Source organism: Electrophorus electricus, chromosome 3 (assembly GCF_013358815.1).
Source record: "Electrophorus electricus isolate fEleEle1 chromosome 3, fEleEle1.pri, whole genome shotgun sequence".
NCBI classification, from domain to species: domain Eukaryota; kingdom Metazoa; phylum Chordata; class Actinopteri; order Gymnotiformes; family Gymnotidae; genus Electrophorus; species Electrophorus electricus.
In genome coordinates, this window is record NC_049537.1 from 8,655,372 (window position 1) to 8,680,538 (window position 25,167).

At 37.8% G+C, this 25,167-nt stretch overlaps 4 protein-coding genes across 6 annotated transcripts; 2 read left to right on the top strand and 2 right to left on the bottom strand.

The window, feature by feature from the left end:
- The first annotated feature begins 1,186 nt into the window (after positions 1-1,186).
- ddi2 (DNA-damage inducible protein 2) lies at positions 1,187-11,720 on the top strand. 2 transcript variants are annotated; one of them, XM_027007894.1, is made up of 10 exons: positions 1,187-1,560; positions 2,253-2,382; positions 2,602-2,847; positions 2,959-3,085; positions 4,042-4,169; positions 4,486-4,614; positions 5,233-5,336; positions 5,570-5,762; positions 6,798-6,848; positions 8,335-8,415. In XM_027007894.1, the coding sequence occupies exons 1-9, from the start codon at positions 1,423-1,425 to the stop codon at positions 6,806-6,808; spliced, it is 1,206 nt and encodes a 401-aa protein (XP_026863695.1). In that variant the 5' UTR covers positions 1,187-1,422; the 3' UTR covers positions 6,809-6,848; positions 8,335-8,415. The 2 variants fall into 2 exon arrangements, with proteins under 2 accessions (XP_026863695.1, XP_026863694.2); XM_027007893.2 differs by lacking the exon at positions 6,798-6,848 and having other exon boundaries at positions 8,335-11,720.
- A 4,152-nt stretch (positions 11,721-15,872) lies between these two features.
- On the bottom strand, positions 15,873-17,564 carry tomm6 (translocase of outer mitochondrial membrane 6 homolog (yeast)). The gene is made up of 3 exons (XM_027007914.2): positions 17,353-17,564; positions 16,539-16,662; positions 15,873-16,184 (listed from the first exon to the last, which is right to left on the bottom strand). Exons 1-2 carry the CDS (start codon positions 17,448-17,450, stop codon positions 16,566-16,568), a joined length of 195 nt encoding a protein of 64 aa, XP_026863715.1. The 5' UTR covers positions 17,451-17,564; the 3' UTR covers positions 15,873-16,184; positions 16,539-16,565.
- A 69-nt stretch (positions 17,565-17,633) lies between these two features.
- On the top strand, positions 17,634-20,366 carry LOC113576022 (ubiquinol-cytochrome-c reductase complex assembly factor 2). 2 transcript variants are annotated; one of them, XM_027007912.2, is made up of 4 exons: positions 17,634-17,809; positions 18,690-18,764; positions 18,907-18,976; positions 19,338-20,061. In XM_027007912.2, the coding sequence occupies exons 1-4, from the start codon at positions 17,672-17,674 to the stop codon at positions 19,379-19,381; spliced, it is 327 nt and encodes a 108-aa protein (XP_026863713.2). In that variant the 5' UTR covers positions 17,634-17,671; the 3' UTR covers positions 19,382-20,061. The 2 variants fall into 2 exon arrangements, with proteins under 2 accessions (XP_026863713.2, XP_026863712.2); XM_027007911.2 differs by lacking the exon at positions 19,338-20,061 and adding an exon at positions 20,068-20,366 and having other exon boundaries at positions 17,639-17,809.
- A 275-nt stretch (positions 20,367-20,641) lies between these two features.
- On the bottom strand, positions 20,642-24,576 carry tspo (translocator protein). Its single transcript, XM_027007910.2, has 4 exons — positions 24,215-24,576; positions 22,392-22,566; positions 21,315-21,453; positions 20,642-21,077 (listed from the first exon to the last, which is right to left on the bottom strand). Exons 2-4 carry the CDS (start codon positions 22,562-22,564, stop codon positions 20,904-20,906), a joined length of 486 nt encoding a protein of 161 aa, XP_026863711.1. The 5' UTR covers positions 22,565-22,566; positions 24,215-24,576; the 3' UTR covers positions 20,642-20,903.
- Between the last annotated feature and the right edge of the window lie 591 nt (positions 24,577-25,167).

Below are 25,167 nucleotides of genomic sequence, written 5' to 3' on the forward strand. Positions count from 1 at the left end.
TACATTTCTATGAACACAAAAATAGAAAGGCTTTAGAAAACAGCTTACATTTTTGTCATTGCTGGTTTTACACAACAAAAACAAGAAAAATAGAATTACACTATCAGTCATCAATGCAATATGTTACTGTATACTGTATGAAACAAAAATAATTACAAAATAATTAGTGCATTGGTATAAACAAAAATAGTATTCAATGAGATTGTAAGTGATGGGGTGGAAAATTTAAGGATCCCATCTTCCATCACTCCATCCACGTTTCAAGCAATATAATTCCTGGAGAGCCAAAGGAGAAAATATTGCGTTGCATTTCGCATCCAACTTTGGATTGATTCTACCTCAATGTCACCACATGCCTCTTGCACTATGTGCTGAAGAGGCAGACGGCCAGATGGTTGGTGGACATACACTTTCCAACACCAAGCCAACTGGACTGAGAAATGGGGAGTAAGAAGCAGCCCTGAACCAGAGCAGCCTGGAGGAAACTAATATTATCTCAGATATTCTCCAGACTAAGTGTCCATATTATAGAGGTTGAGTTCTCTGCCCAACCTTCCTCATCACCAGGCCATGACTTATGACAAAAGTGGCCCTAATTTCATCAGAAATTTGTCTCTGTATATTGCCTGGTCCTTTTCTTTGTTTTTGATGTCATCTTTGTCCTCTTCCTACTCCTCTACTTCTTCCTCTCACTCTCACTGCCTCCATGTTTGCAAAGTTCTCACAAAAGAGCCAAGGTATGTGCTTTTCCAATGATTACAAGACCTTTTATTTTTGAATAAAGTCCCCAGTGTAAGAAACAGTGTGGTGTTTTTCAAAGTGTTGGAAAATTATTTTCAAGGCATATTTAAGGCATGGTTACAAAAATTAAGGCTTTGATATTTGTCTAATTATTCACTTTCGCTGTGTAACAAATCGCAAAAGATGCAACTCGTACTGTAATTTAAAAATGAGTTGAAGGCTTATATTCTGGAGTTTAGTGACTTATGCTATAGACATAGTTGAACTATTTCTAGCTTCACATTCCTGAAGGCCGACTGGTGCCGCTGCGCAGCTCCAGAGATCTATATGTCATAGGCACGAGGATTGTGTCTTATAAAATTATCTAGGGATCAGTGAATTTCCGTAGACCTGTCCGCAGAATTTGCGTTACTTGAAAGAACCCCGTTACAGTTAGTTTCTCGTATTTACATCGAAAGGAGGTGGAGGATCAGTGTTCCAGAAGATCTGTTTCTAATGTTTATTACATTGCTATTTTAATTGCGTCCATGCCCACTAGGTGCTTTATTATAAAATAACTAAACAAATTTGAACATATAAGACGCTCTCTTCTAAACGATAAAAAGCAAACGTTAGCTAGTAAGGGAAAGGGAAGCTGTGCTGTTGTCCACTGTTAACAGGGCTCCAGTGACTCCAAGCGCAATGTTGTTGACCGTGTTTTGCGCACCAAGGGACCGATCAGAGACAACTTTTTCCCTGGACGTCTCCCCGGATCTTGAACTCAGGGATTTTTTGGCTCTATGCGAACTAGAATCAGGAATACCCGCGGGGGAGATTCAGGTAAACCATGTCCAAAAGTACTTCAGCAAACGATAACAAGCCTGCTAGCAAGCAGACTTTTTACTAGCAGTTAGCTATACACATAAGGTAACCGGCATTTCATACTATTAATAGCATGCTACGTACGCAACGTTAAAGAATTATCCTAGATAGATAGAAAGATATGTAGCTTACATATTTTGGAAACATAACGCCGAGGAAGCTCCTTCGTTTATGTCGAGTTAACTAGCTAGCTAATTAGCTATCCCGAGGAGCTTTCACTTGCAAGGTAGCTAGCCAACAAGCAAGCTCGCTCCCTAGTTAGCCCGATTGAGTTAGCGAGTTAAGCTAGTAGCTAGTGTCGTCGGGGTGGTTATTTACATAGGTTACAAACTGTAAAACAGCTAGCTGGCTAAAAATATGACACGGGTTACTTGATTAACCCAAGGGCCCCAGAACTTTGCATTGCACATGACAAGTTATCAAAAGCTTGCTGTCAAACTGAAAGTGAATCTTACATGAAAGCTACGTTTAAGTCAAACGGCACCTTGTATACTTCATTGGGACTTATTTTCGTTTCGATTTGTCTTTGCTGACCTAGCTAACTAGGCTGGATATGTCTCGCTAGATGACGAAACGAGGTTTGAAACTCTAGTCCTTAGTCCATTTAATTTAACTTTCTTTAAGTCGTTTTAATTCGTGGTTGTTGATAGATCTCATATGCAGAGCAACCGTTAAGAGACCTCACCCGAGCCTTGGGGAATTATGGGCTAAAGGATGGAGATGTGGTGGTGTTAAGACAAGCAGAAAAGCGGCAAGCTGCACAGCCCCCCGCATTCCCAGGTAAAATGCCCCTGCGGATTTCATTTTTGGAAAAAAAAAGTTGCATATTCAAAGAGTTAACCAAATAGTTTGTACTAATAAAACGAATGGAGCAAGTAAGTCTTGTAACAGGTTTTTAAGCCAGGCAATATTTATAAAAGGGCGGGGGGGGGCTGTTTTTTTTTTAGGGTGGGGGGGAGAGTCCTTCTTTAATGGATTTATTTTTCTGTTATTTCCTAGGACTACCCCGCATTGATTTTAGCTCCATCACAGTCCCCGGTACCTCGTCAAATCAACACTCCAGCAGACACGCTCAGCATCCCAGTGTTGCCCAATCCCCCCCTGTTACTTCCCCTGCCTCCTCTCCTCAGGGATTGGACAACCCCTCACTGTTACGTGATATGTTGCTTGCCAATCCACATGAACTTTCCCTGCTGAAGGAGCGCAATCCACCCTTGGCTGAGGCCCTGTTGAGTGGTGACCTTGGTGAGTGGACAGCATTACAGAGAATATATGATGGCTTTAATCATTGTGGTCAGTGAGTGTTCCCACAATTTTGTCAGAGCCTGAGTAATTAAACCAGTTCGCCTCCCTCAGAGCGCTTTACAAAAGTGCTTTTGGAGCAGCAGCAGGACAGAGCCCGAAGGGAGCAGGAGCGAATCAGACTTCTCACAGCTGATCCTTTTGATCTGGAGGCTCAGGCCAAGATTGAGGAGGACATCAGGTACAACAGTGGGTTTGAGTCTGAATGTTGCAAAGCTGTCCAGAAGCTTTAACATACTGTTAAACCTCCAAACAAAGACTTTAAAAGAAACATTAACCACATTTAAATGCATGCTAATGTTTTATCTTAATGCACACAGTTCAATTGTTTGTTTTTTTTGCTTGTGTATAAATGTATGTAGACACAGATGTGTAGAATTTATAAATATCTTATTATTAAAAGCAAGTACCAGTTAGGCTCTTGTTGTAGCTGAGTTGCATATGCCTGTAATTACCTATAATTACCTCTTTACCTGATGAAGAGAGCACGTGAACACTTTTTTTCTGCTTGTAACAGTTGAATGTATTTTTTGCATGTACAAACTGGTCTACCAGCAAGCTGTATTCAGTCCAACCTAATTTATGCAGCGCTATTATTTGTATGGGAAATAGGTGCTATGGTGATGGTTCCATGCAGTTCTAGTCGACGTGCATTAGTAAGGATAACTTGCAGAATGATGCTTAATACTTGGAAGCTTTCTCTGCAGTCTCCATCTTCTGATTAAACCCTCACATTCTTGGCTGAACACTTTTTTTCGCAGCCAGTGTATGTGGTGGTGTGATGGCAGTATGAGTACATACAGTCATGCTGTTGTCTGCTGCCACTCAGCTAAGTGAATAGTGAGATTATTTGAAACAAAAGCACATCTCTCAGTGCAAAATCCATTCTCTGTTCCAAGATTATTTCCAGGCAGACTTGCAGCCAAAGCATCCTAGATCACTGTCCCGAAAAAAGGGGCTTGTAGTACTTGGGCCTTGGCTGGAATAAGAGTGGTTTGTTTTGTGGGTCATTTCACTTTTTAAAAAAGACCTGAAATGATATAAGAGTTTGTATTTGGGTTACAAAATATTTTGTAAGCATTGTCAGAGAGCCAAAGAGATATTGTTGATGTAAATGTATTGCGTTTTTTCCCCCAGGCAGCATAATATTGAAGAAAACATGACTATAGCTATGGAAGAGGCCCCTGAGAGTTTTGGCCAGGTGGTCATGCTCTACATCAACTGCAAAGTCAATGGACACCCTGTGAAGGCATTTGTTGATTCAGGTACACTGTGTTTTATTTATTTATTTATTTATTTTTTTTAGGCATATAGCGGTACACCTTCTGGTAATTCCAGTCTGTTACTAACTTGTGCCCTCAGGCTCATTAGCATTGGCATTGTAGACCCTATGCCATGGAACTGTTCTCCATTGGTAGTAACCGTTTTCAATTAATATACTGTGCCAACCAATGCTCAACCTGCAAATAAAGCTACACATTTCATTTCTTACATACCTACGTGAATAATTTCTAGCAAGATTAACCACTCTGTTTATTATAAAGACATTACTGTCGTAACTAAAACACACTCTGGTTTTAGGGGCCCAGATGACTATTATGAGTCAAGCCTGTGCAGAGCGATGTAACATCATGCGTCTTGTAGACCGGCGCTGGGCAGGGATTGCTAAAGGCGTGGGCACACAGAAGATCATTGGCAGAGTGCATTTGGGTACGTCTATGACAAGACCTATTATTATAATATATTTTTAGAAGTATGATCTCCCAACAGATTCTTTAGTGGAGATGTTCATGTTTCTGTATATAATACCTATTGGTGTCTGTTATTTGTTGAAGAACATTTTTGCTCCATTAATATTTATTTTATTGATGATAACCTTTGTGACGTCAGAGCTATACTACAAGCATATATGAAACATGAAAGGTTGTTGTAAGTCAGTTATTAAGAGTAAAGAAAGATTTTATGTATGCTGTGCTATAGGTCCACAAAATGATATGAAAATGATGGAAAAAAGTAAATTCATAAGCAAACATTTTAAAGTTTTCATTTCTTCTCAGAAGTATCTGCATGTTTTGAAATCCATGTCTTCACAGCGGACTCCAAAGTAATGACAAATGTTGATATGAAATAAATATATTTAAAAATTGGATCGCAAATAATATTGCGGGTGTTGTAAGATACCAACATAGTTTAATAAAGTAAATGATTTAAACATTGTTTTTGTTCAGGTGTTCCCATGTACTTTTCTTAATGTTTTGTATATTTTTCTGTATATGTGTTTTTTTTTTTTTGTATTTATTATGGATTTTGGTGGCCTATGTGTTCCAGCTCAGGTGCAGATTGAAGGGGACTTCCTGCCTTGCTCCTTCTCTATTCTGGAAGATCAGCCTATGGACATGCTACTAGGCCTTGACATGCTGAAAAGACACCAGGTGTGCATTTGAAGGAAAGGACAAAGCTTTTGTGATCCTCACTTCACAGCAAATACAGTATTTTATGTACTGTCTTGTCTTTTGGTTATGTCTTGTCTTCTGGTTCGTTGAAATGATAAACTCTTAATTGTCCCTGTACTTGTCCACGGTTATCAATTGATACAATTAAATGTGTTATGTGATGATTTTGGTGTTGGCTGTCCTAAGTCCAAACATTTTTGTTCATTTTTAAGTGCTCCATTGACCTTAAGAAAAGCGTGCTCCTGATTGGGACGACAGGAACAGAGACACGCTTTTTGCCTGAGGCAGAGTTACCTGACTGTGCCAGGTTGGCATATGGGCCAGAGGCACGAGAGGACAACCGCCCTGAGGAGATTGCAGACCACGAGCTAGCAGAGGCATTACACAGATCCATACAGGACAGCGGTGAGCTGCATGGTTAAAGATATAGACTACTGCTCTCTAGATAACAGTAGTGTGTCCTTCATTTGGCTACAGGTATGATCTATGCATAGGGTCAAAAGTGAATATTGTTAAGATTTTATCTCTATATATTTTTGTACTTTACCATCATATGAGGTATTTGTTTATTGCATTTTTCCACAGTTATTTTACACTTAGTATTTCTTTACTGTAAGTTTATACAGTTGCAAGGAAAGTTATGACCATGATTAAAAGGCTGGGTGACACTGAATTGAAGGTCCAGTTAAGGTTATATTTAGCTAGCCTATACTGAATCCACAGACATTTGATTAAAAAAAAAGCATTTGATAATATGAAGGTAAGAGGAATAATGTCAGAGAGAAAAATAGTCATCAGTAGACTAAGGCATAAGGTTTACCTTGCGGTAGGATTGTGTTTGTTTGCCGTTTGCTGTGTAGCCCTTTGAAACATAACCAATCCACCAAGTGTAGTACAGTATGAGAAAATTATTTTAGTCCTATAACTAAAACATGTAGGCCTGACATGTGATAAATGTCAAATGATTGTAAATATAAGTGTTTGTCATAGTTCAGAATTAAGAAATTCAAAATTCAAAAATTCCTTTTATTGAAGTAATATTCTGTTGTTTTTGAGGTGTTTCAGCCTATATATGATGGCATAAACCTCACTATGAACAATCATTAGAAACAGTAATGCTTACAAGAAGGGAAATTCTGAAGTAAGCATGCATTGCTAATTGCTTAATCTGACAGTGATTTTATTAAATGGCACCACTATATGAGTCATAGCCTGATCACCAGGATGGTCAAGGGCCAAAGTAATTTGGGCTCATACTGTACACCTTGTGAGATCCTAGAGCTATAGAGCATTCTCTCTCCACATCTTGTTCTGTCTCTCTCTCTCTCTCTTTCTTTCTTTCTCGTCACTCTTTCATTTTTTCTCTGAATGTGAGTGTTTCCTTAATTTGTGCATCCTGTTGCATGCCTTGTGTGGTGTGTGTACTCTAACCATGTGCAGGACAGCACTGATGAATATGGACAGACAGCTGGAGAGGGTCCTGCCTATCAGGTACAGAAGTCACACATGGGCACTGGAGTTTCTGTCCCATCATTCAGATATTTCAGCCAGTTTTTCATAAACATCCCAAGATGTTTGTTGTTGTTAAAGAAGGACCACCATTTAAAGGATTCATAGTTTTCCATAAAAGTATTCAGAAAGCGAATTGTTATTTCTGCTGTATATTGAGTTAAGACAGCATATATGAGGCAAACTGCTGCATGCGACCTTTTTGTTTTTGGCTATTTCTGGGCACGTGTATTAATTATTTGGAATAATGACACTTTGTCTTCAGTTCCTCTATTTTAGGCAAGCATTTGAGTATCTATATAAATTAATTAAAAAGAAATACTAACACTCATGTTAATTTTATAAATTAGGTACAAGGTACGCCAGACTTAATTAGTAAGACTGTTTATGCATGGAATATTTAGTCACCAGTATGGTTATCTATAGTCACTTATAATGTCAGCCAGTTCGGGTCATCTTAAAAAGCAAGATACTTTTATGTTGTCATATCACTGTAAAAGTAGTATGTTTGGACTTTTGTGATGTGTGGTTTTTGTTGTTTTTTTTTTCCTCTTCTTCTCTTCCCACCTTCTCCACAACTTAACATTCCCATTCCACTGGAATGTATTAATGAAAATCTCATCGGTGCATACATTTTTTTATGAATAGAGATAAATGGTAGAAGCTTAGTTGTAGGCACAAAGTTGTGTACAAGAGTTAGGCAGCCAAAAACAGCATTTTAATTTGCTTAAAGTTCTTTTGTGGCAACGTGGAGCTAAACATAGAAGGTAATCCCAGCACATGTCCAGAAATACTTTTTGGCATTGTACCTTTGCCACATATTTGCACAAAAATGGTCAGTGAGGCTTCATTGTGTTTGAAAGACACTGTACATTCAAGATTTAAGACATTTAGTATCAGTATGCGTTATGGCATCATTTCAACACTTTTCTGCTAAAATATATCCTTAATATATAGAGACCATAAGTAGAGCTGGAACTTTCAGTAATTTTTAAATAAAAAATAAAGGTTTGCCATTCTTGGCATTCTGTAAGTTTGAATACATTATTAACTAAATTACCAAAAAAAAAGGTTTATAATCCCCAAATTAACTTTTTTTTTTTTTAGTTTTGAATAAATGCACAGACATGGAGAAATTCCTCACACTCTGTTAATGGTATTTGCCACTGTAATATTCTGCAGTGTTTGTCACTGAATTTTGTCACATGAGTTCCCCTTACCCACAATTTAAATGATTTGATGAACTCTAAATCTACTATCTAAATTACAGCAGCAAAGCATGAATCTGGGTAGTGCATGTACTGTAATATTAATGTTGATGCCTCATGAATACATTTAGTCTTTGCCTGTTTGATTCATGCTTAATTTGTAGTGCATGTGATTGTATTGCATGGTTTTACATGTCTTAAATGCATTAAGTGCATGTGGCAGTAGGTGCAGACACTCATTGTTTTACTTTCCTTTATAGACACTGCAGATGGAAAAACTACCTCACCACAGTCCCCACCACTCTCCCTTTGCAAACCTTTTAACACAGCCAGTTCCTCATCTGCCACTAGTCATAATCAGAGTTTCACAACGGACCGCACCAAGTCTGACCCAGCCTCAATATGTGGCCTGCCACCAGAGGCACCATTCAGTCCACCTCAAACCCAGGGAGAAACCAAATCACAGCCATCTGACACCCAGGGCGCAACTGAAGATCATCCGACCCATGTCGAGGAAGTACCTGCATCATCCCCACTTCAACCAGAGTCCTCTGGGTGTCCTACCCTTGGACTGGCTGACGCCTTCACACCTCAGTCCCACACTGAAACTGATTCCATGTCACCTGCCAACCAAGCAACAGAAGCTCTTATTCCATCCATTCTCTCTGCTCAGGAACCACTCTGTAGTACTGTGTCAAAGGACAATGAAGTGACTAACCTTGTAACTTGTGAGGAGTCTGTGAATCATTTAGATGCAAATGTATGGGAAGATGTTGCCTTAGAAGAGAGAAAAGAAACTGAGTCTCCCTTTACCAATCTAAACACAAGGCCCCATAATGGAGCTTTGTTAGAAGAAGTGGACATGACAGAATCTACTGATGCAAAAGGTATAGGTTCTGACTTTCCTGATCAGCTCCTACAAAAAGAGCAAGACAGCATTATGAATAATGCTACTAACAATCAAATGGATCAGCTTTCCCCTGTTTCAGAGCTGACCTTTTACCACAACCTTGCGGGGTCAGCCACTTCTCTTCAGCAGACTCTCATCCACTCAGATTTTGAGGAGAATATGGACGCTAAGCCTGCCTCAAAAAAAGCAGCACCTTCAGAGAGGGATGAGCCAGATGGGGAAAACATTCCCTCCTTGGCTCAGGCCCTTAAAGAGCTTCATGAGCTTCTGATGTCCAACGCTCATGCTCAGGCTTGTGGAAGGAGCCTTCCATCTGCCTCTAACACAACTACAGTAGAACAGGATCCTGAGGGAGTGGATCCAGAACCCATCACAGAGGATTTTGCCAGACTCAACCCAACTATTGATTCATCATCATCTCACACTGCCACTACCAATGAAGCAAATTTTGCCAAATCTGAACATGCTGCTCTAGCAGAGGATAGTACTATAGAGGTACACACAATAAGCCCTCTAGGGCAGGAAGAGAATCAGACTAACGGAGTGGCGAATATCAATGTTGAACAAAACATGACACGGTCTCCACATATCCCTGAAGGTAATCAGGTGGGTGGGAATGAGGGAGGAAATGTGTCTGAGCCAGGGGAAGCATCTCCATTACAGGGTTTATTTGAGTTCAGCAGGAACGAGGATATGCAGATGGGATATGCAGATGGGAGGACCTCAGGCGCTGACCCCCCCAGTCTGGCTGAAGGGTCTCAGCAGCGCCCCCTGTCTGTAGCAGTTGACTCCTCAGTGGACAGTTCCAGTCTTGTGCCTGTTGCTTCTTCTCACCCGTCAACACAAGCCACCAGGTCGGCTCCTCTCCTCTTTGCAGACTCTATCCAGCTTTCCGCACCAACCTCAATGGGACAGTATCCTGCAGAGCACATCCAGAGGATACAAGCGGCCGGGTTCTCGTCTCATGAGGCAACTGAGGCACTTCATCAGGCTGAAGGCAGTGTGGAACTTGCCCTACTGGTGCTGCTGGCCAGAAAGATCACTGTGCCCACTTAGATCTATTACAAACAAGTCATGGCATCATGAATTGGTTACTGAGCCTTTCGTTTTAATGCAATTTCCCTTTTTTCTTAGTAATGTGCTGAATTTATGTTTTATCTGTTCATTTTCTTTACACCCAAACTGTCAGATTTTTGAAGGGAGCGAGTAGACTTTATTCCCTTGTCTTGCGATAAGAACAGTGATGTCCTTACTTTTTTCATTTTCCTTTACGTCTTGCATGCTCTTGGTGAGGTTCCTAAGGGTTGTTGGTTTTAATTGGTTGGTTTAATGGGGCTTAGATTACTTTTTTGATGGGCATTTATCACTTGCCCTTTTGACATAAATTTACTGCTATTTTTACCTAGCACTTGAAGATTGCTTTACCCACACAGGTGAGTGCAACTGCATGTTGCCGACTTGTATTTTTAAGATGAACCGATACTTTTTAAATTGTGCAGAGCACTAATTATAATGATCTTGAAATTCGGTTGTGGATGATTGATATTTTTTGTTCAGAATCTTTTATTTCTCTTCCTGCACTGTTACTCCTTTACTAATGGATAAACTGGGCCCACCTTTCATTCTCTGTCGATCATGAACATAGCTCATCCACATATTTGGTGGTTCTTGAGTATGTATAAGCAAAACCATTTAGATTATATCATGGTATTTGTTAAAAGGCAAATTGTTTTGGGTTTTTTTTTGTTTCAGGATTTTTACCTTTCATAACTACTCATTTATGCCTGATGTATCTAAGTTGGATACTTCTGTGTTATATCATGAAACGGTTATGCGTGCCAGTTTCCCAGAGTTAGGTTAAGCCTAAGCATAATCTCAATGGGGACTTACTTTCAATGGTAGTTATGCAGGTTAGACAAAACCTAGGTTTAATTAATATCCGGGAAATCACCCTGAATACCTAGTAGTACATCTGCTACCATAAACTTCCCCTATGTTGTATTTGCAATAATAAATACGATACCTTTTGATGCTGTTTATCTTTGTTATATATGTTGTGGTCATTTTATTTTTGCCAATTGTGCATAACTTGAGCATTGTATTTTTTCATGTTTAAATTGGTTGCCTTTATAAATTATTTAACAGTAGATTTGTTAAATATGACTTAAACCATTTACCCTGTATGTTTCCATGTGACTGTTGAAGAAAAAAAGCATTTGTAACAGTGTTTTCTTCTATCAAAATGGACTTTTCTGTAATGATGCAAAATTTTGAGAGGAAGAGGAATAGGATCAGTAAGTCATGAAGCTGTTGGACTGCTTTATTTTTCAGGGATTTTGTGGTAATCCTCAATTAGTTTTTCATAAAATATCAAACTGGTTCATACCACAGTTTTGAGAGAAACAAATATGTTGAAGTACTATTAAAGGGTGAATAAGTGTTAGAAATGTTGTATTATTTTTTGGTTTTATCTGCCTTCAGCACATCTTTCATTAAAAGGGTTTTGATTATTTGTCATGATGCTCTTAATCCACCATCTTTTCCCAGATTTGAATATTGGAAATGTTGATTGAAGTTCTGGCAAGCCCCGTCTAGCTGTCTTGTCATGTCTACCCTTTGTATTTTTTTACATTGTAGTCTGGGTCATGTATCAGCTATGTTTAAACTTTTAAAATTATTTAGTTTAATCTTGAATACAGTTAAAAAACCAAATAAAGGAAAAATGGTTCTTTCTAATTCAAAACGAAAGTGTTTCATTGTGTAACGCAGTAACCTAAAGCCTTCCTTTTTAAGTGTATGTTCTATATTTTAGAGTATATATACACTCCCACACGCGCGCGCGCGTGTGTGTGTGCAATGTGTATGAGTTATTAAAAATCTCATACACACACGTGTTTGTGTGCGCGCGAGAACATACACACACACACCGTTTTAAGTGCAAATCAATAGCCAATTGAATTTAAGTCCTCCAGATGACATTTGTTAGAATGTATTTACATACTTTGCTTAATCAGTTAGCCACGCCTAAGAACCATTAAACGCAGAACAGGCCACCGAGCATTAGATAGGTCAATGGTCCGATTTCGTTTTTTAAAGAACATACAAAATCCAAATGGTAAGTTTTACATTACACCAAATAAGGGAAACGCCATTAAAATGTATGTCTAGGATGCTAAACTGTACCGCTAACACAACCCATAAACAATTTGCTTCAGAATAGTATGCGACGTAACGTGATTGCTGAGAAGGTTTACAAGCCTTTGTGAAAGCAACCTGCTAGGCCTTTTAATATACTTTGATGTTAACACTTACCGAAGCTATATTCGCTTTGATATTTCACCTAGGCCTACAACGATACTTCAGTTTGTGACTCTGCACAACCCGGGAGGGATGAGTGTCATCGAGAAAACGTGGAGATTTGCCAGACGTCAGAAGGGATTTTTGGGTAGATTTTTTAAATAGTACATTCAAGTATCACTTCATAGCCTGTAACGTGTGACAAGATATGTACTGTGAATAAATAAGTGAACCGATCTCGTTTTTAGCTCCTTTGGTGGGATTGCTGATGCTCTTAGGGCAATTGCAAACGCAGAGTCGTGGAGTCTCCAAGGCGTTTTCTTACAGACTCCACCATACGTTTCTGAAGAGGCCCAGAAGACTGTGCCCGATGAATTAGATTCTCCTTCTCAAGATTGTGCACAAGACCAGGACAAACGGTAGGGCCTTTGAAAAAGACCTTAGGCAGGGGGAGCTGTATTTCAAATGGTAAACACAAAGCAATTTTTCCTGGTTGAAGGAATATATGTTAACTGTAGACTTAAGATAATGATTCTTGTGACCTTTGATTTTATATGTTAAGACCTTGCGGGTTTACTTTACTACTCTTTGTGGGAACCATTTTCATTCAGAAACATATGGTTGATGAATAGTAGTGAAATTTGCTTTAATGCAAATTAATATATCCGGTGGTCAAGCATGTTTGTTCCTTTGCTCATGCTTACAGAGCAAGAGTTGGTGAAAATTTCTCAGCATGAGTAATAGAACTTCCAACTGACCCTTTTCGGTGATTTTTGGAAGCTACACCAAATTTGAACTTAACTTTTGCTTGCTTTAAGTTTTTTTCCTTCAAGTGGCTTTTCTGCTTAATAATTGTGAATTACTTATGTATGCAATTGGAAGGAGCAAAAGGCCTATGGCAATTTCATCTTTTATCAGTAAAGTGGTTAAAACCATAGCTTTAAATGACTGTGTTAATTTTACACTGAGGGCACTGAAACGCTATGCTCTTTTTTTTTTAAGATACAAAGATCATACACAAGAAGAAACATTTGAAGTGAAGCTTAAATCAAAATATATTAATAGTTGTAAGTTAAAGTGTAATATTAATAAATTTTTAACACATTTTTCGTTGTTTGTTGAATTACACAGCCAATATTTCTCTTATTTCTCCTATGTAGCGGTGCCTCTGTATCAGGAGTACTGGCTGAAATGTGTGAAAGAAGACTTACACAAGGTGAAACAAAAAAAGCAGGCAGACTGTGTGGTGGCACATCGGCTTGCTGGCACACGCTCTCCCTCTGCATCCAGGTCAGCTTCTGTGCCAAGCCCTCCAGGGCTACATGTGACACCATATGCCCTGTGGCAGGAGCTGCCAGAAGTTAAGCGGCAGAGCTTGGTGAACATACTTGCAGCCAAAGACATTCGGCTGCAGGAGGTGGGATTTGAATAGTCAGTTGACAGATATTTCCATCAAACCTCATATCAAGGGTATGCTTCCTAATGATTCCTTGTACTCTTGCATAGGCCATGTTTGAACTTATTGTATCAGAAGCCTCATATCAGAAGAGTTTGCGTGTAGCAGTTGGTCTCTTTCAGTGCTGTTCAGAGCTGAAGCGTTCAATATCTCCTGTCCAGAATCATGTTCTGTTTTCGAATCTAAAGGACGTCTGCCAAGTCAGTGAGCGGTAAGGACCACGTACATTAAATTATGAAAACCACTAAGGCAGTTACTAATTTTAGCTCTGTCTTTTTGTCCTGTTAGATTTCTTCTAGATCTGGAGACCCGACTTGGGCAGAATGTGGTGATGTCCAAGGTCGGGGATGTTGTGCTGAGTCACCAATCAGCATTTCGTCAAGTCTTTGTGCCTTATGTCACCAACATGATGTACCAGGAGGCCCTTATTGTAAAACTTTTGTTAGTTTTGTTCATTCTCATATAAATTTCATGAATCCCATTTCATCTAAACCTTTGTCAACTATCATCACTTTGAAATTTGCAATTGCTGTTTAGACGGGAAAACAGGAAATTTGCAATGACTGTGAAGAAGTTGGAGAAAGATCCACTTTGCCAGAGACAGACACTCAAGTCTTTCTTGGTGCTTCCCTTTCAAAGGATCACAAGATTAAGGCTTATTTTAGAGGTGGGCTTTTACAAATATAATAATTGGACAGATTTTATAACCACTTACAAAATCTGCACAAAATAGGATGGGTACCTTTTTGTACCCACAACTTGCTTGAATGGATGTTCTTTATCACCACTTCAGAACATTCTTAAGAGAACTGATGACACAACAGATGTCACTAACCTACAGGAAGCAATTGAAGCTGTGCGAGAGGTAAGCCTGGGGTCCTTTTGGTAACATTTTTGATTTGCGCCCACATAGCTCTGTACCATTAAAAAAAAAAAAAAAATACTGCAAATTGTTAAATACTTTCATCAAAGTTCATCCTTATTCTAACCTCACTGGCAAAAAAAAACAAGTAGATTGGAGCATTGAGAAATGGTAATGCACATGACACAGGTGTTGTGTGGTGTGTTTTTTATTTTTTTATTTTTTTTAGGTTGTTTGGATCACACATTAACACTAACTTGGAAATGTATACCAGAATTGTAGTTACATGAGGCAAAAAAAAAAAATTACTTTTATTCTATGCAATATAGATAGTAGTAGAATGTGACCGCAACGTCCAACGAATGAAACAGACAGAAGAACTGGTTTGCTTGGAGAAGCTAGTGGACTTTGGCAATGTCAAGGTCTGAATACTCATTCTATTTTTTCCCTAAAGATTTTTATTTATTTATTTATTCTTTTACACAGTGGTTAATGTTTTCTTTTTTGTTTACATTAAGTCAATACCGTTAATCATAAGTGGGCGACATCTAATTCGAGCGGGACCCTTGAAAAAGTTGACAGTCAAGAGTCATTCCACTTCAGGCTCCGTGGTCTCTCACACAGAGATCCACCTGCACCTCTTCAATGACCTCTTGCTCTTGTCCATCAAGAGGCAGGAGTATTTTGTACATAAAATATTCAAATAGCTTTTGATGCTAGATATCCTTTGCTTTATTGAATATTTAGAAATTCTGAGCATTTCTTTAAAGATAGAACCTCATCTAAAACTTTGTATGCATCTTCTACGTGTACATTATATCAGTGGACATAGGTTCAGGGTGCAAGACCATGCAGTGTTTCCAGCTCATGTTCGTGTAGAGGAGTTAAAGACTACAATGTTGGGTCTGCCTCCAGATGTCTTCCTCCTTCATCTCACTCAAAACCACTCACAAGCTGCAACTGCTTTTGTACTTGCTGCACAAACACGGTAAGTAGTGTTTTTGTTTTGCTTTTTTGTATCCTGATTTTTGCTTGTAACTCCCACAGCAAATGTCTTGGCTGCAACTTATTTTGGTCTACATATTTTAGTGGGGTTGCACATTAGTCATTTTCAGTTGCTAAATGTTCAAAGTCTAAGACTAACTTTAGTTTGATTTAACTCTAAATGTTTGTCTTCAGGTTGGAAAGAGAGACCTGGATCCAGCTTTTATCTAAACAGAAAGGCACAGGTAATGCAACTACCATGTCTTACTGAAGGGCACTGCTTCAGAGATCAAAATGGAAGTACATGAATATTTTATTGAGTATCATACATAACTTGTGTATCTCCTCCTTCCAGGTGTGTGACTAAGCATGTTCAAATAGTCTTGCTCCAGAGAGAATCTTTCATATCATGTAATCCTTAAATGCATTATTGAAATCTAAATAAAGACTTAAAAAAAAAAAAGTTAGTTTAACTGCAATAAAAAGTCATCAGCACATTTACAATCCTCCATTAGCTGTTACTCCCAATGTGTGTTCACTGGTCTGTTTCCTTCAGTCCCCATGGTGTGAAGCTCAATTCATTTTCAGAAGTGTCATCCTCCTGCAGGAAAAAAAGATAAATATATATATATATATATATATATTTTTTTTTTTTTTTTTTTTTTTTTTTGACACACACACACACACACACACACACACCACCGAGTGGAAATTTGTTGCAATTAGAATAAGAAAGCTGTATTTCCTTAGATAAATTTATAATCTTTGTGCAATGATGTGACTCCAATATGCACTAATTTTTTCAGGGTTACTTAAGACATCCAAACCATGGCTTTATGAGCAATAATAATAAAATGTAATGCACTAATGGTTCATCAACATGCTGAGTACAAAATTTGGGCATGGACAGTGATATTTAATCTGTGTGAGTAATGTAGATTTAGTTCTTGCTTACCTGTAAAACCCGATAATTTAATTGGAACTATGTAACTGGCTGAGGAGACATAAGGTCAAAGTCTGACAGGTTTCTTGCTACCCAAACTCCTGCTGCAAACAGACCTAGATTCACGAGGAGATTCCTATAACAAGACGAAATTGGCTTTAAAAAGGCGTTTATCTAAAGACGGTGTTATGGTTGCATCTCGGGTTCATACCGTTTACTTTGACATTCCACAAATGCTACATAAATATTCCTATACAGGGCTGTGTGAGACCGTTGAAGAGTTAGCTAGCGTTAACCGACTGCTTGGTATACTTATCCAACCTACAAGTGATAATCGGTTAAGGTTAGCTAACTCGTTATCCGTGACTAGATAGCTAGCCAGCATCAAATATAACAAATAATGTTTTGGTTTAAAATGATCGGCTAGAGGTTAGACGACGTGTAACGCGTCCATTATCTAGCCATCATTTACCACAGAACACTTCCGAGTATTTTGGTATTTATATAGCCATTTAGCCACCCACCGGATATATTAATTTGCAATAAATAGCCTAATACAAATAAACTAGCTAGCTGTTAGCCTTAGCTATGATAACTTTGGCTAACAAAGCTATTAAATTAGCTAATGCTAGCTAGCCTTAAAGTGGACTGGTTTCATTATTCAGATGTTGGCCACAGTAATTAGTTAGTTTATCCATCTACCTATACGCATAAATAAAACACAAACCCATTGAAACAGAAGTTAAACTGTTATCCATAACTATCCATTAGCTAGCTAACTAGCGTTAGCTAACCTAATTATCCTAGCTAAGTGACGTTAACTGACCTTCTGAAATCATTTCTATCCGTTGCAAATCGATAAACGGTGCTAATCCACCCAACAACGCCAGGTGTACCTTCATTTTTCTTTCCAGCACCGGTCATATTTTTCACTAATATGTACAATTACAATAGCATGAACGGCAAATGAGAGGGACAGCTATGCAGCTAAACCTTAGGCGATATAGCAAGCCACGCGCGTATAAAAACCCATTTGGAACTGCGCACGTTGCTGTTTCATCGTTCACGTCAACGACAGGAACGCCGTTCGATTTGTCCCCACGCGGCATCCTGACTTTAACCCTTCCTTTTCTGACAAGCCAAAAATGTCTGTCACTAGATATCGCCGATTCCTCAAGTTATGTGAGGAATGGCCAAAAGACGAATCAAAAAAAGGTCGAGATTTGGGCACATTCTTAAGACAAAGAATAGCCAGTGCATTCCGAGAGGGCGAAAACACACAGGTAACATTAGCTAGCTATCATTTCTTTAAAAATTAATAGCGAACACTGGCGTTAGTTATGTGTTAGCTAGCTAGCGTTAACTAACGCTATCTTGTTAGTAATCATGAAATGCATGCTTTTAAACTGGTCTCCATCGCGTCTTTTAAAAAACTGTTGTTGGTTAATATGATGTATCTTTTGTTTTGCCTGAACTTTCTTCAAACGTCCAGTTAACCTCATCATAGCTACCTATTGCTTTGTTTGTCCTTGGATGTATTGTTCACCATGTGACCGTAGAGCTTGCCTTGTAAAACTACCGAAGAGTAGCTACCTGTGATAGCAGAGGTCAGTTAGTTAGTCCCTATAGTTAGTTGGCTATAGGTTGTGAAACGTTTTGATACTTTTAGTAGTCAACAATTTGGCTTGAAGGTTTCTGTAATCCAAAATTTTCATAACAATTTAACGATGAACATTTTGAATATCATTAGTTAAGTCATGCATTTTGAAGTTGGAGTTGAGTCACGACTAAGTCTTTTATCCCTTGACACATACGTATTGCCTCGCACAGTGTGGTGTGCATATTTTTGTAAAAAAAAAAAAAAAAAAAAAGTTAGACATGCAGAGCATAGGACTATCGTATGTACGTTTACTATTCAGCAGAAGGTACTGCTCGAGTCTAACTGCAGGTTTCGTGAAACAATGGCATTATGTAAGTCTTAACCGGTAGCCTAAATGAGATATTTGCTGTAAGATCTGTAGTGTTCTGATTTTTATAAGAAATATGCAGTAATTGAGGAAAATCCCAATTAAGGTGTTGGCTTTGCATTACACAAGTCAGCATGCCTTTTGGCAAGATTATTTTAAAAAGTTGTTTGACTTAAGTATATTTTTATTTTTGTAGATTTCAGATCCAGAAAAATGTGATCAGATTTATGAAAGTCTGGCCCGCATCAACAGCAACGTTTACAAAGAAAAGGTGTGTGAATTGAGAACATCAGAACTGTGATTTTAATGAACCTTTCAGATGTGGTAGTTTCTTGTTAAAAATAATATTTTAAATAATATTGCAGCACACTTATTAAATTGAATGTAACTTTTTATTTATTTATTTTTTAAAGTTTCCACGAGCAAAAGACACAAGTTTTACAGGTGTGACGGTGGAAGAATGTAGGATGTTATTGGCAACAGGTGAGACTTTTGCAGCTGTTGAAATAACTTGTCAAAGTTTTATTACCGCGTTAAACCATGTATTATTTTTAAAAATAATATATTTGTGCATCATTATTTAAAAATCATTTCAGAAGTCTTGACGAAACAAGTTCATTGAATTTAATTAGTGATGTAAAACCTGTGGAGTTTTGGTTAAATTAAAATTGAGGATTTAAAACATGTATTCTGCTCCCCATCATCTCACTTTGATGGTTAAATGTACTAAGAGAGATGTGCACTTCATTGTTTTTGTTTTTTTTACCATATTATTTTAATGGATTGACAATATATTGCAGAAATCAATCATTGACTTTCTTAGCCCATTTGTATCTTTTGACAGAAATGGGCAGGATCCCTCACTCTCATCTGTGTGCAATGTGTTAGAAGATTGTCTCTGCACGACAAGTGTAGTTCTGTTCTATAAGCTTGTTGAAGTGCTTTACTGAATCCATATGTAGGCCAAAGTATGTACCAGTCAAGACACCAGGTTTATCTGGTTTGCTTCTTTGTCAGAGTACAGCTAATTTGTGAAATCACCTTGATGTGTGCATACTTGGAACAAAAACCTATAAATACTTAATATAGCCATTCTTTCATTCTGTTCTTGCATACCTTTTAAGGACACCCCCTGAATAATCATGTACACTATGCACAGAGGTCAAAAACACTACTTTTATCAGGGTGTGATTGTGCATATTTGAGATTTTTATTTAAAAGAAAAACATCAGACATGCATAGCCTAAGGAGTCTCATAAGTTCTCTGTTCATTGATGACCAGTGTCAAATTACTATATCATATGAGCTACAACAGTGATTTTGTAGGTTTTCTACCCCAAAATACTAGGCAAAAATGACACCACGTCTCTTAGGATGTATGAGAGCAACGATGCTGGAATGCACTTTGAGGCCAAAAATGTGTATTTAAAAAAAGTAATGCTGACCTAGCTCATAAAGATCAATCTCTTTGATAAGACACATTTTTAAAAAAAATCTTTTTTTTTTTTCTTTTTTTTTTGTGATTGCCCATGTAATAGACCCCAGGTTCATGTCATTAAATTATTCACTTGTAGGAAGTATGCAACAGATGAATGAAGCAAAAAGGGGAATGTGGAAGACTCTGATGGGGCGATTCTCCTCGAAACCAGGAGAAGGATTGCCTGAGAAGCCTGAAAAGTAGTCATCTTCCTCTATGGATACTTCTCTAGTTCATTTTCAATTCTCAATTTTCATTTATCTTATTATGATTTGTATATAGTGTTTTGTAATTTACTGCGAGATCTACGTGCATAATATCCCCTGTACTCTTATACAATATTTAATGCAATTCTATGTTCGTCTTGGAAGCCATTAAACCTACGCTGTATCGAAAGCATGTCTCAATTTTACTGATTAAGCAATTTATCTGAAAATGTATAGGAAAATTAACCATGATTAATATTAGTTTGTTTCAATCAGAATGTCCTGTCTTATACTCATTAGCCAATGTGTATAATAAGGAGAAACTGCACTACACATTACAGATGTTGCATGTCCAGTAATTAATAGTTTGTCTGACCTGAAAAATACAGCATGATGGTGTTTGTGTTTCTTATATACCAATGTGCAGAGTGATATGTTGCAGTCAAGGCATAATAGGTGAGAATGTAGAAGAAATCTGCCTTTTTTTTTTCTTTTTATTGTAAATACCCACATAAAATATTGTGTTGATATAATGAGCAATAATGCTTGTGAAATCTGAGGACAAAATTGCTACTTTTTACTTAAATATTTATTAGTAGACAATCTAATGCTGTATGAAAAACATGACAAATTACAGGTACACAAGGTTAAAGGTAGATTCCTTGTAAAGGCCATGTGAGTTATGTGCTGACTGTGTGCATGTGTGTGGGAGTGTGCAGATTGTCCTCTAGTCTTTTTTGGTCTCAGGGTTGTCCCTCCAGATGCAGTAGTTGAGGGTGGTAGCCAAGCAAAGCCAGCCCAGATATGGAACCATGAAGAGGGTAGCGGTGCGGCTCACTGGGTACCAAGACACCATAGTGGCTGCCACTGTACCAGTGAGCATGACAACCTCTATGAGTGCCTGCAGAGAGAATAGTTGAGAATCGTTAAGCAGATAAATAATTCATTTTTTGTCATCTTGAAAATTAGTGTTGCAATTTTTGCAATGCCATATAAGATTCCCCAAATAAAGTATGTAAAATGATTAACTCATAACAGTATAAATACTATGCTACCTTGATATTACTATTATATGACTGACCACATGTCAGTTGCATGAAGGCTCATCTTCATATAGCCAAGAAAAGCATAAGCTCACCAGCTTGATCTTGTGTGCCCCAAAAAAGATGGGGGTCCAGGCCCAGTTCAGTGCCAACTGCAAGCCATAGAGACCCAGTGGGACCACAGAATCTTTTGTGAAGCCTCCCAGTTCTTTCCACACCAAGTATGACCCATACCTAAAACAATGTTTTTAACAAGGGCATTATGGAAGAAGGACTGGAATACTGCAACAAGGTCATAAAATGACTTTGTCTAACTTCAGAAAACATTTTGCTAAATGTGTCATACAAAACGTATATTTTAGATTGGTAGTATTTATATTGCACTTTTCTCTTAAGTTCTTCCCTCACAAGATACATATCAGCCCTCCTGATAAAAGTTTAGACAATCTCTCCTTTAGACTATGACATTAATTTATGATACTTAAGATGTGATGTGGGTGTTTCAAAGCTATGGTTTATCATTAATTTAATATTAATGTCAAAGTAAGCAGCTATTTAAATAGATGCTTGTGTCAGTATTTACTGTTAAATCAATGTTACTGTGATGGACACCCCCTAATTTTACACAGAGCAGAAATCCCAAAGTATTGAAATTACTATAGAAGGGGAGACAAAATTTTGTTTTCCTTAATCAAATACAACCATGATGGATACTTAAACACAGCATAACATACAAAGAAGAAACTAGATAGATATACAGAGAAAAAAGAGTAGCAATGACTGGAACTGGACAATTACGCAAAGAAAATAGAAATTCTCCAAATATAAATAACATTATTTTATGTAGTGAGAATGATACAATGTATCAAAATAGGAGCTGCTAATTGGATAAATAATAAAGTAAATGTGTTGCATAAGACATTGGTTGTGTTTGATCTGCTTCATTTAACTGTCAAGTTGCATGGAAATGATACCGCATGCAACTCTCAAAAAGTTGCATTAAGGTTTCACCATGTAAAGTCAGCGTAACTAAATTCTCCAATGAGGTAATTACCATTACAGGAATTAACACTGTTCCATCCTATTTTTAAGTAAAATAAACTATTAAATTGTAAAACATGGAAGGCTGTAACCTGAGAATATATACATTATCATCTTAATCATATACTAACCCCATGCCAGTGTAGAGAGCTGTCCATACCACTGGAAAAGCAGCATTTGGTGGCCTCCATGATGGCTTGTTAAGTGTAGTATACCAGCTCTTCACCTGTCTTCTTGTGATGTAGCCTCCATAAAATCCACCAACATGTGGTAGGGCTGTCAGTCCCAACATTGGAATCCACATGTCTGCAACACAGAGACCCACAAATGTTTGTTTCTCTCAGAAATGCATTATTCTGTATGGGTGAGCCTGTGTTTTTGTTTGTTTTTTCTTTTTTTTTTTAAATATCACAAATAAATACAAATGCATGAAGTTGTTTGTCAGATACTCGATCTTGCTTCTGGAGATCCGACACGCTATATAATCTACTTTCTTAATACTCGATCAAGTTACTTGAGATCTTAAATAGAGAGTTTCTTTAATTTGACTAATTAAACAGCACAGTGACTCCCTTCCAAACTGAGAAGTGTGAATTATCTGCCCATGCATGCTTTATTGTGCAATACAATTTTATATTTTTATTTAATGTAAGTTCCTTCATCATCAGTAAACAAATCCTATCACCCGTACTTTAAAACTGATTGTAATTGACTAAAAATGTCCCCCCTCTATTACACAATGTAAGACCTATACTATTTTAGCATCCTTTTAATATAATACATTGCTAATTACTACAACTCTGTATAATAATACTATGATAAATACGAAAAATAAATTGAAAAAAAAGTGTTCTCAGTAACTCGTCCCCATCACCCTAATACTCAACAAAACCTATCCCTATTAGTTTACATGTTCCTAATACTGCTTGTGTGTTGGCAAAGTTGTCACATGTATGTCAATGACATTTTATACAAGGCCTTGCAAAAGTATTCACCTCCTTGGTCTTATTCCCGTTTGTTCATCACAATTTGGAATTAAAATGGATTTTAATTAGATATCATGTAATGAACATAAAATAGTCCAAATTATTGTAGTGGAATGAAAAAAACAAAAACAAAACAAAACAAAAAAACCTTATTTAAAATTATTGTAAAAGTTGTGAGTGCATATGTATTCACCCCCCAACCCCCTTGCTTTGAAACCCCTACATAAGATCTGGTCCAAACAATTCACTTCAGACGTCACCTAATTAGTTGATTAAGGTGAAACTTTGCACACAGGTTGACATGATCTGTCCTATGACTTTATTATAAATACATCTGTTCTGTAACACCACTAAGCAAGCAACATGAAGGCCAGGGAACAGGTCAGAGACAAAGTTGCGGAGAAGTACAGAGAAGCACTGGATTCTAAAAACACATAAGTCCAACGAAGGGTATTGCTACGCAGTATTTACTTTGGGAGTGTGAATACGTTCTGCACAGATGAGATTTTGTCTTGGGGAACTGATAATTCAATGGGAATAAGTTATACAATTGGTCATGATTCTTTTTAAGAGCGAATTGCCTTTGATCAACTCTCCTAGCCCAGCCCAATTGTTTATTTACCGCTTAAAATATGCGCAACGGTTTGTGATTAGCCTGAAGTCAAAAGTCACGTGGAGGGGCAAGCCCACACAGTAAATGTAGCAACGCAATACACTTCTGTAGATCAAACACTTATTTTCACGGGGTCAAACAAATACTTCGAGAAATGTTGCTAGCTGCAATTTCTTAGTTTAGTTCATCTCAAATTGGTCTAACCCGAGATGAGCCATAATCGTCTGACCCAAAGTTACATAACATTTGCGTTTGTTGTTACTCTACAGCTAGGTTTATCAAGAAAAATAGCCCGAAGAAACAGTCCAGTGAGTTAAATTCCTCAATGCTTTCGTGCTTGTATTTAACGTCTTACCTTCAATGACGATTCTGAACGTAGTGCAACGCGCAGCTAAAGTTTCGTGTGATCGTACCACTACAATGACGTCCTTTGATGTTAGATAACACTTCTGTAGGCGTGTTGGATTTTAAGAAATAAAACGCAGTCGACGTTGGAGTTTCATAACGAAGTGAACGACGGTGGATCTCGTGTGTTTCTTCGGACGCTTTAACTGTTAGGAATGCTCTTTACTACCCGTAATGTAGCAGATGCGTTTAAGTAGCCTACAGTTTATCCTCATACAACTGCTGATCGAAAAAGTATTGGTTAAATCCAAGTCATACTCTGTGAAAAGCATAGAGAAGCATAACCACAGTCGCAAGCCACTCAAACCAAAAGGCCGGGAGGTGGAGTCAGACATGACCGAACCCCTCCAACCTCGAGTTTAATTTATTTCAGATCTTTGCGTATCGTTTGATATCAAATTTGCGGTGGCCGCTTGTTCTCAACCTTCATTAACTATCTTCCTACTCTCACATTCAAAAGTAATTGTTTAGCATTATTTCCTGGCCATAGTTGTAAAAATGCAAACTAAAATGTCAAAATCATAGTTTAACGCCGCAGCAATTACTTAATTGTAATAAACAAAACGCGAAACAATTTCAAAATGCGTGCAAGGTAGATCTTTCCTACATCTAAACATAGTGTGGGTACCTTTTCATATGAGCAAATCGGTGCTGAACTGCGTAAAATCTGATGAAATAGGCCAACCTATCTTCGTTAGATAATGCTGCCTCCTTTTGTGTTTTAGACAAAAGTTCAGGTTCAGAAAGTAAAGGTCATCTCTCAGGCTTTTCCTTGCTTCTTACTAGATTGAATAGCAAACTGAAATACACAAATTCAATATACTCTACTATATCTATACTGTAATAGTTTAAGCCTGATTTTAATTAATAATCAAAAAGTTGAGGGCATGAACTACGTGTGCG

Coding starts and splice junctions, on each gene's coding strand:
- tomm6 (XM_027007914.2), bottom strand. CDS start 17,450: ATGACCGGTGCTGGAAAGAAAAATGAAGGTACACCTGGCGTTGTTGGG. Junction 16,663..17,352: donor GATAGAAATGATTTCAGAAG/GTCAGTTAACGT, acceptor GTCTTGTTATAG/GAATCTCCTCGTGAATCTAG.
- tspo (XM_027007910.2), bottom strand. CDS start 22,564: ATGTGGATTCCAATGTTGGGACTGACAGCCCTACCACATGTTGGTGGA. Junction 21,454..22,391: donor GCTCTCTACACTGGCATGGG/GTTAGTATATGA, acceptor ACATTGTTTTAG/GTATGGGTCATACTTGGTGT. Junction 21,078..21,314: donor GGGCACACAAGATCAAGCTG/GTGAGCTTATGC, acceptor TTCTCTCTGCAG/GCACTCATAGAGGTTGTCAT.
- ddi2 (XM_027007893.2), top strand. CDS start 1,423: ATGTTGTTGACCGTGTTTTGCGCACCAAGGGACCGATCAGAGACAACT. Junction 2,383..2,601: donor ACAGCCCCCCGCATTCCCAG/GTAAAATGCCCC, acceptor GTTATTTCCTAG/GACTACCCCGCATTGATTTT. Junction 2,848..2,958: donor CCTGTTGAGTGGTGACCTTG/GTGAGTGGACAG, acceptor CGCCTCCCTCAG/AGCGCTTTACAAAAGTGCTT.
- LOC113576022 (XM_027007911.2), top strand. CDS start 17,672: ATGTCTGTCACTAGATATCGCCGATTCCTCAAGTTATGTGAGGAATGG. Junction 18,765..18,906: donor GCAACGTTTACAAAGAAAAG/GTGTGTGAATTG, acceptor TATTTTTTAAAG/TTTCCACGAGCAAAAGACAC. Junction 18,977..20,067: donor TAGGATGTTATTGGCAACAG/GTGAGACTTTTG, acceptor ATTCACTTGTAG/GAAGTATGCAACAGATGAAT.